At 57.3% G+C, this 16,611-nt stretch overlaps 8 protein-coding genes across 8 annotated transcripts; 5 read left to right on the plus strand and 3 right to left on the minus strand.

The window, feature by feature from the left end:
- Nucleotides 1-186: 186 nt before the first annotated feature.
- ACO1O0_008557 (amino acid/polyamine transporter I) lies at nucleotides 187-1,842 on the plus strand (the record flags this gene model as incomplete). Its single annotated transcript, XM_083197921.1, has 1 exon — nucleotides 187-1,842. One exon carries the CDS (start codon nucleotides 187-189, stop codon nucleotides 1,840-1,842), a length of 1,656 nt encoding a protein of 551 aa, XP_083045656.1.
- A 957-nt stretch (nucleotides 1,843-2,799) lies between these two features.
- On the plus strand, nucleotides 2,800-4,173 carry ACO1O0_008558 (transcription factor domain-containing protein; the record flags this gene model as incomplete). The annotated part of the gene is made up of 1 exon (XM_083197922.1): nucleotides 2,800-4,173. One exon carries the CDS (start codon nucleotides 2,800-2,802, stop codon nucleotides 4,171-4,173), a length of 1,374 nt encoding a protein of 457 aa, XP_083045657.1.
- A 650-nt stretch (nucleotides 4,174-4,823) lies between these two features.
- Nucleotides 4,824-6,460, plus strand: ALD2_2 (mitochondrial aldehyde dehydrogenase; the record flags this gene model as incomplete). Its single annotated transcript, XM_083197923.1, has 3 exons — nucleotides 4,824-4,948; nucleotides 5,018-5,217; nucleotides 5,280-6,460. 3 exons carry the CDS (start codon nucleotides 4,824-4,826, stop codon nucleotides 6,458-6,460), a joined length of 1,506 nt encoding a protein of 501 aa, XP_083045658.1.
- A 997-nt stretch (nucleotides 6,461-7,457) lies between these two features.
- On the plus strand, nucleotides 7,458-9,278 carry ACO1O0_008560 (glucoamylase; the record flags this gene model as incomplete). The annotated part of the gene is made up of 2 exons (XM_083197924.1): nucleotides 7,458-7,677; nucleotides 7,744-9,278. The coding sequence occupies 2 exons, from the start codon at nucleotides 7,458-7,460 to the stop codon at nucleotides 9,276-9,278; spliced, it is 1,755 nt and encodes a 584-aa protein (XP_083045659.1).
- Nucleotides 9,279-9,532: 254 nt separating this feature from the next.
- ACO1O0_008561 (chitin deacetylase) lies at nucleotides 9,533-10,354 on the minus strand (the record flags this gene model as incomplete). The annotated part of the gene is made up of 2 exons (XM_083197925.1): nucleotides 9,533-9,977; nucleotides 10,038-10,354. The coding sequence occupies 2 exons, from the start codon at nucleotides 10,352-10,354 to the stop codon at nucleotides 9,533-9,535; spliced, it is 762 nt and encodes a 253-aa protein (XP_083045660.1).
- Nucleotides 10,355-11,377: 1,023 nt separating this feature from the next.
- Nucleotides 11,378-12,197, plus strand: ACO1O0_008562 (glycoside hydrolase family 11 protein; the record flags this gene model as incomplete). The annotated part of the gene is made up of 4 exons (XM_083197926.1): nucleotides 11,378-11,628; nucleotides 11,682-11,730; nucleotides 11,781-11,858; nucleotides 11,910-12,197. The coding sequence occupies 4 exons, from the start codon at nucleotides 11,378-11,380 to the stop codon at nucleotides 12,195-12,197; spliced, it is 666 nt and encodes a 221-aa protein (XP_083045661.1).
- A 385-nt stretch (nucleotides 12,198-12,582) lies between these two features.
- Nucleotides 12,583-13,254, minus strand: ACO1O0_008563 (YhhN-like protein; the record flags this gene model as incomplete). The annotated part of the gene is made up of 1 exon (XM_083197927.1): nucleotides 12,583-13,254. One exon carries the CDS (start codon nucleotides 13,252-13,254, stop codon nucleotides 12,583-12,585), a length of 672 nt encoding a protein of 223 aa, XP_083045662.1.
- Nucleotides 13,255-13,731: 477 nt separating this feature from the next.
- ACO1O0_008564 (MFS transporter) lies at nucleotides 13,732-15,549 on the minus strand (the record flags this gene model as incomplete). The annotated part of the gene is made up of 6 exons (XM_083197928.1): nucleotides 13,732-14,178; nucleotides 14,225-14,354; nucleotides 14,400-14,718; nucleotides 14,770-14,875; nucleotides 14,924-15,313; nucleotides 15,367-15,549. 6 exons carry the CDS (start codon nucleotides 15,547-15,549, stop codon nucleotides 13,732-13,734), a joined length of 1,575 nt encoding a protein of 524 aa, XP_083045663.1.
- Nucleotides 15,550-16,611: the final 1,062 nt, after the last annotated feature.

Consider the following 16,611-nt stretch of genomic DNA (forward strand, 5'->3'; position numbering starts at 1 on the left):
AACGCCCCCCCCTGCCCTGGCCCTCGTCTAGTGACGCCTGTGGCGGGAGAATCCTTATCGCCCTCATCTGGCGCGCCGTGACAGATGGAAAGTCATAAAAGTCGTACCAGGCCCGGCCTCAGCGACTCGACTCTGGCCATCCGGAGCGTCGCATACGCACCAACGGCCATCTCTCCATCGACCGCCATGGATCCGACCTCCGAGCCCCCGGTCGCAAAGAACCTCGCGGTCGCTGCACAGACCGACCGCGATGCGGCCGACCTCGCCGCCCTGGGCCACAACCAGGACCTGAGTCGCAAGTTCAGCCCCTGGAGCCTGTTCTTCCTGGCCTTCAGTGTGCTGGGCACATGGTCGACCTTTGCCATGGGCCTCGACAGCGGGCTCACCAGCGGCGGGCCCATCGCCATCCTCTGGGGCCTGGTGCTCGTCACCTTCTGCAACCTGTGCGTCGCCGTCTCGCTGGGCGAGATGTGCAGCAGCATGCCCACTGCCGTTGGCCAGGCCTACTGGGTCGCTCGCATCTGGCCTGGTGAGGCTGGTCGCTTCGTCTCGTACATGTGCGCCTGGATCAACACCTTTGGCTGGTGGACGCTGTCGGCCTCGCAGCTGGCCTTCATGGCCGACTTCATCCTCAGCATGAAGGTGCTGTTCGTCCCCGACTGGGTGCACATCAGCGACGGATGGATCAACTTCCTCGTCTACCTCGCCCTCACCGCCATGGTCACCCTCATCAACATGGCCGCCTGTCGTCGCGACCTGATCCTGCCCTGGATCAACAACTTTGTTGGCGCCTGCTTCATCAGTCTCTTTTTTGTCTTCGCCCTGGCCCTTCTCATCTCTGTGGGCGTCCGCGAGAAGCTCTCCTTCCAACCCGCCTCCTTTGTCTTTGGAAAGTGGCTCAACCAGGGCGGCTGGAACGACGGTGTTACCTGGTTCATGGGCTTGGTCCAGGCCGCATACGGCCTCACAGCCTTTGACGCGGCTGTCCACCTGGTCGAGGAGATCCCGGCTCCCCGCAAGAACATCCCCCGGATCCTGTGGCTGTCTGTCAGCCTGGGCGCCTCGAGCGGCTTCGTCTTCATGGTCATCTGCCTGTTCTGTATCCAGAACATCGATGATGTCCTCGAGCCCTACACCGGCTTCCCCTTCATGGACCTCCTGGTCCAGACCATCGGTCTCGAGGGAGCCGCCGCCCTGCTCGCCCTCTTCATCTTCAACGGCGTCGGCCAGGGCTTCAGCATCGTCACCACCGGCTCGCGTCTGACCTGGGGCTTTTCCCGAGATGGCGGCCTGCCGTGGAGCGACTACTTTGCCAAGGTCAACGACCAGTGGAAGGCCCCGATCCGTTCGCTGTGGCTGCAGGGCATCATTGTCGGCCTGGTCGGCGTCCTCTACACCTTCTCGACCACGGTGCTCAACGCCATCCTCAGTGTCACCACCATTGCGCTCACCGTCTCCTACGGCATGCCCATCCTGACGCTGCTCATTGTCGGTCGCGACAAGCTGCCCCCCGGTGGCGAGTTCTCGCTGGGCCGCTTCGGGGCCGTCATCAACTGGATCTCGGTCATTTACTGCGCCATCACGACCGTCTTCTTCCTGTTCCCCGGCGGGCCCGACCCCACAGGCTCCGACATGAACTACGCCATTGCCGTCTTTGGCGTCATGCTCATCGTCTCGGTGGCGTTCTGGTTCATCAAGGGCTCCAGGACGTACCTCCGGAGCGAGCATGCGGAACAGCGCATGGCCCAGGCGCGGCAGATGGAGGTGTCCTACCTCCAGGGCGTTGGCGACAGCGGCGGCGATGTCAGTGAGGCGCCCAAGAAGGAGGCGGATGGGAAGTAAGTGCACGTTTCGCAGCACACATTTATCTACCTGTATCTATCCGTACGGATACCACACTTTGTTTCTTAGCACACTACTTTTGGTCAACTAGACCTTTATGTATAGTTTATACCCATTTATTATTACATGTCCGGCCAACTGCCGCGGCCGATCCTCCTCTACGCCCTCCGGACTCTGTGAATCGATGTCGATTCGTTTTTCACACGACCCCAGTGCTCGGGCTCGGGGCCATCCCAGCATTGACTATCCGTATTATTGCTTGCACCAGATTCAATGGCAGCAGCAGGGACGGACAGGGGACCCCGCTTTTGATAGCCCGACCGGCAGTCTATTCCTGGTTGGGCAGTTTTCTGGCCCACCATGGCGGTTAGCGTCCCAAGGCTGTTGATGTTATCTCCACGTGTTATCCGTGGCTCCACCGTCCACGAGCAGTCGCTGCACAGCACCGCTGAACAGCCGATCGCAGCTTCCCCACAAAGATTGGGCTCACCCAGTACGTAATACTATACGAATACCTGGTACCTTGTCACCTTGTGAGCCAGGGGTGGTGGTGCTCCGGCCTGCTTGGGGCAATGGGGAAGCACTCCGCACGCGTTTGAGAGTCCCAACTCTCCTCCTCCTTCACCTCGTCTCACCGCATCTTCACTCACGGCCAGTGCTTCCCATTCGTGCACCCCGCCCGCCCAATTCGATCCACCCGACAACGAGTCACCACCAACAACCTCACCACTCCCGACGACGGCACAGGGCCAGCATATCCAACGCATGGGGATGCTGGGGACACTTCGCCCTCACAAGGAGGAGGCCGACTCGCTGATGCTGCATTTCCAGGTCCAGTGGTTGCGAAATATCCACTCCTGCAGTTGTCGCCGTTAACCCGGCTAACCGCCAACGCCATTGGCACCCAAATACGAGTAATAAAACAAACACACACACACAGGTCCACAGCAAGCCGGAATGGTCAGGGTCCGCGTCGTCCAGGGCTCATGCTGGCCGTGCAAGAAGCGCCGGACCCGGTGTGATCTTGCCAAACCCGTCTGCCAGCGCTGCGTCCAGACCGGCGCAACGTGCGACTACAGCGCCCAGCTGATCCGCTGGAGCACCCGCCCCAGCGTCCGTGTCGTCCCGTCCCTGTACCAGGTCTCTGGGCTCGGCCAGGACAGGCTGGCGTACACCGAGCGGCGTGCCCTCGACTACTTCCACGGTCGCGTCTGGCCGCTCCTCCAGACATCCGAGGACCCGTGCCCACCCCCGCTTCCCGTCGCCCTGGAGCACCGCGTTGTCCTCCTGGCGACGTGTGTCCTTGCTGGATCCCACCATCTGCTGCAGGGTGGCAAGGACCGTCATGGGATCAATGCCAAGCGACTGGAGTGCCTGGCAGCCATCAAGTCCGAGGTGGACGGCTGCTGTGCGGGGAGCCGATCAGGGTCGCTCTTCATCCTTCTCTTTGCGGTCCTTCTGCTTCACCTCCACGATGGCTTCATGGAGCCTGGCGTCCAGGGCGCATCCACGGCCATCCACCACCAGGGCGTCGCCGCGATCCTCGTCCAGCTCGGTGGCATAGAGCACGTCCTCCTGTCGGCTCCCGAGTCTCTGCAGATGCTCCTGTCCGAGTTCGTGTCCGGCGATCTGACCACGGCGATGCTCCAGGGCACTCTGCCTGCGTACCCACCGTCGATCTGGCACGTCATTGATCAGGGGGCCGTCTGGTGGGGTCGAGATCCGCGGAACCGACAGTCCCTCGCAACCGTGCTTCGTGAGATGTCGGCCCTGGCGTTCTACCACCACTCCATCGCGAATGGCGAGGTCGAGCTGTGCATGGACGAGGTTCGTGCATTTGAGGAGGTCCTCCGTCCCACCTACACGCCTCTGGCAGCGCACAGCCCCGGCAGCGACTCGGCCGCGAGCGACGTGGAAGTGGCCAGGGGTGTGGAAAGCGATGACATTGAAGCCGTGCATGCGTTTGCCCTGATCCGGTCGTTCCAGCACACAGCCCTCATCTTTCTCTACAGGGCAGTGTGCGGGCTTCCCATAGCCCATCCGCTGGTGCAGCAGCATGTCCTGTCGTGCCTGAACTGCATCTTTGAGATTGAGCGGCCGTCCAAGGCGCTGCACTGCGTCATCTTCCCGCTGTGTGTAGCGGGTGCGCATGCCCAGTCGTCCAAACATCGCAAGTCGGTTCTCGACATGCTCGCCTTCGTCCATGATAATATGCGGTTCGCCTCGGTCAGGGCCGTCATTGATGCCCTCGGTGCAATGTGGAGTTCGCAGTCGGATTCGTCGTGGGTCGAGCTCTTTGCCGGTCTTGGTCCCCATATTCTTGTTTTGTAATGGATTTCCCAATCGAGTGTTATAATTTAGCGCTGCAATGCATCCATCAGTTCTAGCGTCTTCGTCAGCGGCGTAATTACTAACCCGTATGGCGAATGACCGGAGTTTCATGGTGATGGGCAACCGTGACTGACTGTGGCTTTGGGAGGCGCCCACCCCACGATTATTATCCAGCAGATCAAGTCTGGTGTCTTGGAACTCAACCATGGATATTGAAATCCCCCTCTTGGATCCGCTCAAGACACACGCGCTCAGCGACGGCCGAAGCAGCGTATCATGAGAGGATGATGCGTGGAATTACCGGAAGGTAAATCGTAACCATATGGTTTCTGGCGGCCATCCCATGATCCCTCTTGGCCCATATTACGCGGGGACGGGGTCTGATGCGAGACAAGATACCCGTGTAACCGCCTTGGTGCTTCCAGCCTATGCCGTTCCTGGGAAGATTTGGGTCCAACGCCATGGCGTGTGCGGAAAAAGACCCCTGCTCCGTAATCAGTCCATCAAATTCACTACCTGCGCACAAAGGCCCCACGGGACCGAGCTGTGCTCCGGAGCCGGACAATGGATGATAAAACTGCCTCACGCATCATCTCGGCCTTGTGTCCTGCTCACAACCAACCCCCAATCACCTCCAGTCCCTATCCAACATGTCTCTATCCACGGAGCTCACGGCGCCGAACGGGCGCAAGTACACCCAGCCCACCGGGCTCTTCATCAACAACGAATTCGTCCCCTCGTCCAGTGGGCAGACCATCACATCCATTGACCCCGCGTAAGTGCTGCTGCGACAGGGGGCCTCCAAACCCCAACCGGAAGCGGGGGGGCTGACTTGCCACCGCAGGACCGAGGAACCCATCGCGACGGTGCAGGCTGCGAATGCCGACGATGTCGACAAGGCTGTCCGTGCCGCCCACAAGGCCCTCCGCGACGAGTCCTGGGCCGACCTGCCTCCCACCGAGCGCGGCCAGCTCATGTACAAGCTCGCCGAGCTGATTGAGCAGAACCGCGAGCTGCTCGCCACCATTGACGCCTGGGACAATGGTACGTCTTCCTTCCCCCATGAACGACAACAGCCAAAGGCCGCATGACTGACAGGCGCACAGGGAAAACATACCAAGACGCCCTGGACGGCGATCTCGTCGAGTCCTTCACCACGTTCCGCTACTACGCCGGCTGGGCGGACAAGATCTTTGGCCAGACCATCAGCACGACATCGGCAAAGTTTGCCTACACGATCCGTCAGCCCATCGGCGTCGTCGGCCAGATCATCCCCTGGAACTACCCTCTGTCCATGGCGGCGTGGAAGCTCGGCCCTGCGCTGGCGTGCGGCAACACGGTCGTCATCAAGGCGGCCGAGCAGACGCCTCTCAGCATCCTCGTCCTGGGTCAGCTGATCAAGGAGGCTGGCTTCCCCCCTGGCGTGGTCAACATCATCAACGGGCTGGGCGCCGAGGCTGGATCGGCGCTCTCCCAGCATCCCCTGGTGGATAAGGTTGCCTTCACTGGATCCACGGCCACGGCGAAGCAGATCATGGCCTCTGCCGCCAAGACGCTCAAGAACATCACGCTCGAAACCGGAGGGAAATCCCCTCTTCTCGTCTTCGACGATGCGGAGCTGGACCAGGCCGCCAAGTGGGCGCACCTCGGTATCTTCTCCAACCAGGGCCAGATCTGCACGGCGACGTCCCGCATCTTTGTCCAGGACGAGATCTATGACAAGTTCATGGACAAGTTCCTCGAGACTGTCGCGACCGTCAGCAAGGTGGGCAGCCAGTGGGAGAAGGATACCTACCAGGGTCCTCAGGTGTCCAAGGTGCAGTACGACCGCATCTTGCAATACATCGCCATTGGCAAGGAGGAGGGAGCCACCCTGGCCAAGGGCGGTAAGCCTTTCAAGGTCGAGGGCAGTGACAAGGGCTTCTTCATCGAGCCGACCGTCTTTACCGACGTGACGCCTTCGATGCGCATCTTCCACGAGGAAATTTTCGGCCCCGTGGTGGTCGTGATCCGCTTCAAGACAGAGAAGGAGGCGCTGGAACTGGCCAACGATTCCACCTACGGCCTCGGCGCCGCCGTGTTCACGACGGACATGGTCAGGGGACACAGAGTCGCTGAGCGCCTCGAGTCCGGCATGGTCTGGATCAACAGCAGTCAAGATTCGGATCCTCGCATTCCCTTTGGTGGCGTTAAGCAGAGTGGAATTGGCCGAGAACTCGGCGAGGCGGGCTTGGAGGCGTACTCGCAGGTCAAGGCGGTGCACGTGAACATGGGGAGCAAGCTGTGACCTGGTCGACTCGACATGCTACCCTAGAGACCAATGCCGAATCTTCAAGACTTGACTACGAATGAACTAATATAAGATGGAATAAATAAATAAAAAAAATTTAAACGTTTGTTAATTTTTTTTCAGTACACACAGGCAAAAATGCAATTGAATATTGTAGTAACATCAGCAATCTGTTGATATCCTACTTCATGGTTTGGCCATTTGCCAACATGAGGCCAAGAAATCATGTACGCCAAAGTTGTCACGATACCTAAATTCCAGACTCTATCGGACCAGAAGAGAAGCAATATTTTCCAGATGCGGTGACGGAACAAGATCGCCCTTGCAGCCGATGGCCACGGTAGCGGAAGCCATGGTGCATCATGGCGTACAGAGCTGCACAATAGGCTCATGATCTCATGGACGGCAGTCGGTGCGACAAGTACGGATTCATTATTTGATCACAGCAAGAGCCAATCGCGACTTCCCCACCAATACCGACGCTGCGGGGTAACACGGTAGGGACCGAAACCCCGCACTGCAGGAGCCAACCAATCTCCTTCCCCATGTGGCAGGTGGACGGCCACTGAGACGGCAGTCTCCCCGGCTATGTACCTGTTACGGCATTACGTACTTGATAATTCAAGTCTGGTTCCACTGGAATGTACTTTGCATCTCCTAACACCCAGAAAAAAAAATGCCACCAGGTTGGACTGGAGTATTGGAATCAACATGTCCACCAAATCCTGCCTGTTCCCCAGCCGTTGCAGAAATGTGACCGGTGGCGCATATCACCCATCATGTTCGGCGTCTTTGGATCTGTACCGCCGGCTTGGCGGGCCTAGAACAGCACGGGTACGACATCGAAACGTGGCCGCCAATGGTATTACTCGCCTGACCGGTGACTGGTGACAACCTCACCTGTGATGAAAAGAATATAAGAAGGCCTTGATTCGTCTCTGGGATCGCCTACATCAGCACATCTCGATCTCGAGTCTGCAGCTCATTAACAGCCATGCTGCCTAGAATTACTGCCTTTGTGGCCGCTCTGGCCGGCCTCTCCACGGTCAACAGCGAGCCCTTGCACCGTCGTACTGGCCTGGAGGATTTTATCGCGACACAGAGCTCAAGATCTATTGCCGGTGTTCTGGCGAATATTGGCCCTGCCGGCTCCGAGGCCCAAGGGGTCCCTGCAGGCATCGTCGTTGCCAGCCCGTCACGCTCCAGCCCAGACTGTACTTGCTCCCCATCCATATATATATATATATATAATACCTAGGATACTCTGCTGATACAGCCAGACTTTTACACATGGACGCGCGACGCCTCATTGGTTTACAAGTCTCTCGTCGAGCGCTTCATTGCCGGAGACACGTCCCTCCAGTCCAGAATCGATGACTTTGTCTCTTCTCAGACCACGCTCCAGGGCGTGTCCAACCCCTCGGGCGGCCCAGACTCTGGGGGCCTGGGCGAGCCCAAGTTCAACGTTGACATGTCGGCCTACACTGGCGCTTGGGGACGGCCGCAACGCGATGGACCTCCGCTGCGGGCCACCGCCTTGATCCTGTATGCCAACTGGCTCCTTGCCAACGGCGGGGAGACGAAGGCACGTACCAAGGTCTGGCCCGTGATTGCTAAAGATCTGGCCTATACCGTGCGGTATTGGAACCAGACCGGATTCGACCTTTGGGAGGAGGTCAACGGGTCCTCATTCTTCACACTGTCGGCGTCACACAGGGCCTTGATAGAGGGAGCTGCACTGGCCGAGGAGCTGGGCCAGACATGCACTGGATGCGCCGACGCTGCTCCTCAGATCCTGTGCTTTGTCCAGAGCTTCTGGAAGGGTAGCTACATTGATTCCAACATCAACGTCAATGAGGGCCGCACGGGCAAGGATGCCAACTCGATCATCTCGTCCATCCACACCTTCGATCCTGAGGCTGAGTGTACCGACTCGACCTTCCAGCCGTGCTCATCTCGGGCATTGTCCAACCACAAGGCCGTTGTGGACACCTTCAGGTCCGCGTACGGCATCAATAACGGCATCTCCCAGGGCCGTGCCGTCGCTATCGGCCGATACACCGAGGATGTGTATTATAACGGCAACCCGTGGTACCTGACGACTCTGGCTGCTGCGGAGCAGCTCTATTCGGCCATCTACCAGTGGCAGCAACTTGGTTCCATTGCTGTTGACGCGACTTCTCTGTCGTTCTTCCGCGATATTCTCCCATCCATCGCCACTGGCACCTACGCTTCGAGTTCCTCGACATTCACCTCCATCATCAACGCCGTGCACACCTACGCGGATGACTTCATCGCGGTGGTGCAAAAGTACACCCCATCCAGTGGTTCCATGAGTGAGCAATATGGCCGGAATAACGGCTCGCCCCTCTCTGCGCGCGACTTGACCTGGTCGTACGCCGCCTTCCTCACGACCGTGGAGCGTCGTGACGGTACTGTTCCCCCAAGCTGGGGTGAGCCTGGAGCTAACACTGTCCCCTCCGTCTGCACTGGTACACCGTCGTGCAACTCCCGCATCACATTCAACGAGCGCGTGACAACGGCGTGGGGCGACAACATCTTCATCGTGGGATCGCTGACCGAGCTGGGCAACTGGTCGCCTGATAGCGCCATCCCGCTGAGCGCCTCCAGGTACACCCAGAACGACCCCTTGTGGTTCGCCGAGATTGAAATTCCTGCGCAGAGGTCGTTTGAGTACAAGTACATCAAGAAGCTGGCAAATGGGGGGCTTGTCTGGGAAAGCGACCCGAATCGGCGGTATACGGCGCCTTCTGGTTGTGGGAGCACTGCGACCGCGAACGACAATTGGAGATGATGCATCTATATTGATGACGTAGAGGGCTAATGGAGGTGGGAGCGACTGTGATACGTCTTTCATCCTCGATGAGCACGTTCAATTGAAAGCTTGGGATGGTTCGAGTTACGCATCAAGGTTCCCCCAATTGACAAGAGACCTATGGTCTGGCATATACGTAAATGTACCTAAGCTATGCGCCACCACCTTGCTATTTACATGCAGCAACTCTCAGGTCCGGAGTGTGCCTTTGATCTCTCAATCCCAGATTGAACTTAGCAGCTGTTCTGCCCGTTTCCGGGAAGTCCCGTCTGCGAGTAGGCACCACCGGCGTCTCCGAGGCACTCAGCGACGGTGACCAGCTGCAGGCCGTTGGTCTGAGCCCAGTCGATGAGCCACGGCGTAAGCTGGTTGACAGTCGTGTCATACGTCTCGTGCATGAGAGGGATATGGCCGTTGCCGGAGGTACCGGCCTGCTGGAACGCCTGCTGGCTCTGCGCCACCGAGTTGCCATTCCAGTCGCCGGAGTCGACGTCGTTGGTGATGACCTTGTAGCCCAGGGAGCCCAGCGTGGAGAGCACCTGGCCGCCGGTGGCGAGGTAGGGGGGCCTCATGTACGCCGGCTTGACGCCGATGATGTTGGCGAGGGCCTGCTCGTACTTCTGCATCTCCTGGGTGATCTCGTCGCTGCTCATGGAGCCAAAGTTCTGGGGGTGGGTCCTGGGCTAGAGTCAGCTACCTATCATCCAAGTCGCATTCGGGAGGAACATGGAGGTCTACCAAGTATGAGAGGCAATCTGGTGGCCAGAGTTGTAGGCCTTCTGCACGGCAGACGCCTGGTTGTAGATGCACCCGTAGAGAGTGCCCGTGAAGAAGAAGGTGGCCTTGGCATTAGCCGCATCGAGAAGGTCGACCAAGGCAGACGTGTACTGGTAAGGCCCATCGTCGTAGGCCAGGGCAATCATCCCAGGGCTGGCACACTGGGTGATGACAACGCCGGGATTTGGGACACGGGCTCGGAGGTCTGCCGGATCGGCGCTGGGAGCTGCCGCAGCAAGGGTGGGCACAAGGCTGATCAGTGCAAGGGACCAAAACATTTTGGATGGTGTGCTTTTGAGTTGATGTGGGTGGTGATATTGAATGGATGTTGAAGGTGGTGAACTGATGATGTACTTCGTTTGGGAACATGCAACTTGGTCGGTGCTTATATATGAGTTGTCCAGACTATTAATGAGAGGCCGCAAGCCCATGATGATGCCGGCCCATCCGCTCCGGTCGTCCGATTCTCGACCATTCGAGGTCTCGCCATAGGCTTCATTTCACGAGGTCTCATGGGAGCAAGCTACGATGGGCGTTTAAATGCAAACAGCCGCAGTTTCATTGGACATTTAGCCTTATCCGGGGTGAAAGCAGGACTGCTCTGGGAAGGATCAAGCTAATGCTGTCTGGAATAGGGAATCTGGGGTGCGGAGGAGTGGTCCCTTCACCGCATTGACTCCCTTGGCATCCACTTGGCCTGCATGTGGTCGGGCTATGCCGCTTGGGTATTGACCTTGTTCGGCCAAGACAGCGCCTCCGGACCCGTTCAAGAATAATGCGGGGGGGTAAATTCGCAACACGGCAATTGACGGTGGTAACCGACAACTATGCCGGCTGGCCAGAGTATTCCAATTGGTTCATTCGCATCGCATCCCGGAGGCTGTATCATGGTCCCATTTTAGCCTGAGTTGAAAACCATGCGACTCGGATCGCGAGGGGGACGGGCGCATGCATCCAAGTGCCTCCAAGTGCCTCCAACTGCCGTCCCCCTGACGGCTGAAGTGCCCGTGTCCTGGGGAACCCATGTTTCACCCGGGTCAACGGACAATGCACGTTGGGCTCTGCTCGTGTTTCACCGGCTAATTCTACTCCTTGCTCGCCTTGCTCCAAATGGAAATTCTCTACGCTCCGAAATCTCTGACCGGATAGGAGAAAATGCTAAGATCAAACATCATCATCGGGTGATGATACAGGGGCTTCAGAGTATATAAAGACATCCTCTGCCCGTCCAGTCGCATCTTGGAACAACCACAGACCAAACAAATACCATCGAGTCAAGCCTGACAAGCGCAAAATCCAACATGTTCCTGACCAAGTCTCTCGTCGCGGCCTCTGCCATCATCTCGGTGGCATCCGCTCTCCCCAGCCTCAGCCAGAGGCAAAGCGCCACTCCCAATGAGGAGGGCACCCACGACGGCTACTTCTATTCCTGGTGGTCTGATGGAAGCTCTCCCGTGACCTACACCAACGGTGCGGGAGGCTCTTACAGTGTCGACTGGCAGTCCGGAGGCAACCTTGTCGGTGGCAAGGGCTGGAACCCCGGTACCTCGAGGTAAGACGACGTCCTTCAGTAAAGCGGCCATACGTGTGCTGACAATATTCCAGGGACATCTCGTACGAGGCCAACTGGCAGGTCCAGAACAACGGCAACAGCGTAAGTAGTCCCAGTCTGGGATAACTGAGCATGAATCTAACTGGAGCCAGTACCTCACCGTGTACGGCTGGACTGTGAACCCTCTCATCGAGTACTACATCGTCGAGGCCCATGGAGAGTACAACCCTGTAAGGTCATTTCCTTCCTGCTCAAACATATATATCTAATACATTCCCCAGGGCTCTGCTGGCGAGGCCCGTGGCTCCGTCGAGTATGACGGCTCCACGTACCAGCTCTACGAGAGCACCCGCGTCGATGCTCCCTCCATCAACGGCACCCAGACCTTCCAGCAGTACTGGGCCGTCCGCGACACGCACCGAACCAGCGGCACCGTCAGCACGGGCGTCTTCTTCGATGCCTGGGCCGCTGCCAACATGCCCCTCGGCAACCACTACTACCAGATCCTGGCCACCGAGGCCTACAACAGCCAGGGCACCTGCTCCGTCACCATTAACAGCCCGGCTTAGGCGTGGAACAGTTGGAACCGATCCGCAATGGACGGATGGGAACGAGCTGGCCTCTGGTGCATTTTCGTTGCGCGGCCATGGGGGGAGAGGAATCGGGCTAGACCGCTGCAGGCAGCTCACTGTCGAGAATTATATTCGCTCATTACATAGTTGTATCAATGCGTATTTAACATGGTATGCCAGCTATTTATCGCGGGGAAATGTGTTTGGGAACACCCGGGCGACGGTAGAACAGTGTGTCGATAGCCCGCAAAGACAGCAGAGATTCGCCCCAGTAAGGCCTGTCGAGTGAATGATGAGAACAAGTCTTCGCGCACGCCCTCTTCTTGGTACATGCGTCGCGGGTTCTTGATTCTGCGCCCCACGAGCGCTGTTTTACCTCCTCTTAGCCAGTTAGCCCCTGGGCAATGAGGTACTGTCCAGTGTAGTACAGAATCCAGACGGCATACTGCATCCACGGGCGATGGGACGATGTGGGCGCGACGAGGAACCTGTCGATCGCGAGGATGCAATCGGATGTGGCGAACAGCAGCGCACCCCTCACAACAAGCTCATTCTCCAGTGTAAGGGCCGACAGACACATGGAGACAATGACGGCAGAGTAGACCATAATGGGCACACGAAGGCCCTTCTCCAGCTTGGGCATGAGTTTGGAATTGAGCGCCGGGACCGCGAGAAGCAGGATACCAACGAGCAGAATTCGCCTGGGGTCGGATTGGAGGCGGGCGTAGCCGCTGCCCACCTCGAGGAATTCGACAATGTAGAGCAGGTGGGCGACGAGAAAGCTGCTCAGCCCGCAGAGGAACGCGGGCTCGCTGTCGTCGTCCCAGGCCAGGAAGGCATCGCCAAGGGAGCCGAGGGCGAGGGCGCCACCGAGAATAGACGATCCCTCGCGGAGGAAGATGAGAGAAGACAGGAGGGCCGTCGACGCCGTCTTCATGGTCAGGCGAAAGATACCCGGTGGTGTTCGGACGATGAATCCAAAGACGACCGAGGTGGCCAGCGATGAGGCCAGAATGGCCGTTTCCGTGGTTATGGGCGCGCCGTCGGAGAACATGATGCCTGAAAATTGTCGAATACCCCAAGTGAGGCAGATGCGAGGGGTGGTCGAGGTGGTGGAATGGGCCTGAAATATGTCTGAGATGTATCTGAAATGTGACGCGGGGAACATGGCTAGGAAGGAACATCCATGTACTCTCACGTGCCTTCCGTGGCCCAACGTTGTGTGGGTTGGGGTCGATGGTCCTCGGCTATTAGCCTATTATTACAGGGGCCTTACAAGGCAGTACAGGGGGTCGGCTCTCGCAGCAGCGTCGTTGGCGCCTACCGTTGGTAACCGCCCGCTAAACCCCACTATTGTGCGTTCCCCAACCCCCAAAGTGGTAGTTGAGGCGTCGATGTTGCCCAGTTTGAACAACACTTGCATCATCATCTGTACCAGCACATGCAGCTGCGTACTCGTACTCGGATAATTTGCAAAATATTGAAAGGCTACCACGATTATGGAGATGAATGCCAATCGTGCATTCATCAATCAGCCAGCGCAGTACTGGCTCTTTCCCCTGATCCTCTCCCCGTACCTCCACATAGCCGCTGGCGCTACGATGCAGATGGCAAAAGCCACCCCGGCCAACACGGCGTTCCCCCGCGCGATGCCCAGAGCCTCATACAGACCCGGCGCAAATAGCGGGAAGCTGAAGCCGGCCATGGTGCGGATAAAAGCTGCCGCCCCCGTTGCACTCGCCGCATATGTCTCGTAGGCATCCACGACATAGGTTTGGGCGCATTGAAACGACAGTATCAGCCCCAGGGCGAATATGGCGGCGCCAACATTGGGCACGATCCAGTGAAGCTTGAAATGCGCCGCGATCCCGTAGAGTAGGAGACCGCCGGGCGCAATAATCGCCGTTGGGAACATGAGGGGTACTCTGAATTCGGGTCGACCGGGATGGTTGTATCTCGCCTTAAGAGTTTTGTATACCTACGACAGTTAGTAAGGTGTAGATGATTGGGAAGAGAAGCCATACCTTGTCAATTAATGGACCGGAGATTTGCAGCCCAATGACGAATCCCACCCCAAGAGACATGTAGTTGAGACTTGCTCGACCAGGTGCCTGGCCGTATTTCTCTTCCCATACCATTGGGAACGATGCCAACCTGGCTTATTAGATGTTTGTCACTATCAAAGGAAGAAAGACTTACACCAGGTACATTAGACCGTACAGGTAGGCCCGGTACAGCCCAGTGAGCTGAATAGTTGGCTGCGTCAGCAGCATGATGAACGGCCGGGCTAGACTCTTGCCTAAAAGGTTCTTAAACGACCGATCCGGACGGTCAAACTCAGTATATAAATCCTTGTTGCCCGTCTCTTTTCGGAGTCCCCTGGCTTTGTTGGCAAGAATCTTTGGCCTGTAGGTCTCGGAAAGAAATAGAAACGCCATCACCTGGACAACTGCATCTGCAATGGAGACAACCCAGAAGATCCACCTCCAGTCCATGTATTGCGTCAGGTATCCCCCGGCTGTTTTTATTAGCCTCGCTGTATGTGCGTAATCTCGATGGGTAGTCTTACCAATGGGTCCAATTGCTGGCCCTAGAAATGGTGCCAAGCTATAAACAGCCGTCGCACTGCCTCGCTCATCGGCTCTCCAACAGTCGCTCAAAACACCTCCTCCAAGCTTGAAAAAAGTCAGCGACAATGTTGTGATGCGAATATGCCAACGTACTGCCTGCGGAGCAGCACCTCCTAGGCCACTGAGGAAGCGAAAGGCCAGAATCTGGGCTTTTGTCTGAGAAAACCCACAGACAGTGTTGAACACAAGGAACACCATGTTGGCAGCCTGAAGGACCACCACTCGGCCATACATCTCGGAGAGCGGTGCCAGGACAAATGGGCCGACGGCGTATGCGAGAAGGAAAATGGACATTATGAGGTACGTCTCTAGTCCCGAGGAGGTCTTGAATTTGTCGGCTAGATCAGGCAGCGCTGGTGCCAACATGGTCGACGAGACGGGGGAAATAAATGTGAAGCATGAGACAAGGATGGTGGAAGACCACTTCTTGTGTCGCGGCCAATTATGAGGGTTCGTAGGATCGTCGGGTCCGGACCATGTGACCTAGAATTGTTGGATCAGACGATGCATGGAATATAGGTCCAGCAGTTGCTTACCAGGTTAGGGTCTTCAGGATCGGTGGACGACCGAGAAGATCCCCGTATGAAAGGCTCATATGAATGTTCCATAGAGCCATCGGTGCGCGGCTCAAGTGATTGGGACTCTGGGTCGCCTGTGGATGTGTCTCCATAGTTTGGCCTACCAGTAGCAGTCTCCCATGAGCACAGTTCCTCCTCCATTGATGTTAGAGGCGGTGCTCTTTGCAAAGCCTCATGTTCATAACCATATTCGACGTCCTGCGACAGCCAGGGAAATTTGTAAAGAGACCTTTCATAGTCCCCAGCCGGATTCGGGGACCACGAGCGCCATAACGAAGACTTGGAAGCGGCTCGAGAGAGCGAGCGACTGAAACTCATGATAAGACTGTGAACGAATATGTGCCAAATTTGGAAGCGAGGGTGTTGTTTGATAATCTACTGTGCAGGGCAGGGTTAAGTAATAGGAGCAAATCTAGCAGTAGAACGTCAAGGCCACTTACTTTATCAGCCACCAAGACATCATGCTCTGTTTTCTGCAAACATGATTTGGATGGAGAATTCCACACCTGGGTATAAGAACAGAATAGGCGCAGCTATGATGCCTCCACAGGGAAGAAATGCCATGTCACAGCGTGCAGACGTGGCCAAGCCGGGCGAGGCACCAGCGTGGCCCTTGAAGCTGGGTGGTAGTGATCCCCTCCATTTGGCTCACGGGGCGCAATCAACGTCCATATGGCGGTGATGGTCTTGGCTATCCCACCAAGAGGCCTCAAATCACTCAGACATAGATTGGCACTGGCGTCACCAAGGTGGCTGTGCCTCGACCCTGGGGCTCGTGTTCCAATGGGACGGGCCATTGGTGTCGGGAAGTGGGCAAGGAAAGTGGGAACTCTTTACGCGTCCTTCAGCCGCCCCAGAGTAATTATTTATAGGTTTGTAACGTTTCGGGTTGTTTCGGCTGGATACAAAGGTCCTCACGATGCCTTGGCCCTTGGCGTGGCAGCGTCCAGGCCGGATTCCATGAATCCACGCTGTCAAGGAGAGCCAAGACGCCGGCCCCACCCCCACCAAGTATTAAGGTTAATTAAATACGAGGTGGGTATCACTGGGATGTGGGCAGATCGGAGTGATCCATGATCCTGGGTTCCCAGCCACTTCGCGCCTCGTCCCTTGCAACTTGTTGTGAACTGATGCTGGTTGTGATGGCGGTTGACGACGAGGACCACCATCAGCCACAGCCAGGCACAGTGGCTCGGCAGATGA

The sequence above is a fragment of the Amphichorda felina genome, assembly GCF_050947745.1.
Source record: "Amphichorda felina strain 45539 chromosome Unknown scaffold_9, whole genome shotgun sequence".
In the NCBI taxonomy this organism is placed as follows: Eukaryota; Fungi; Ascomycota; class Sordariomycetes; order Hypocreales; family Bionectriaceae; genus Amphichorda; species Amphichorda felina.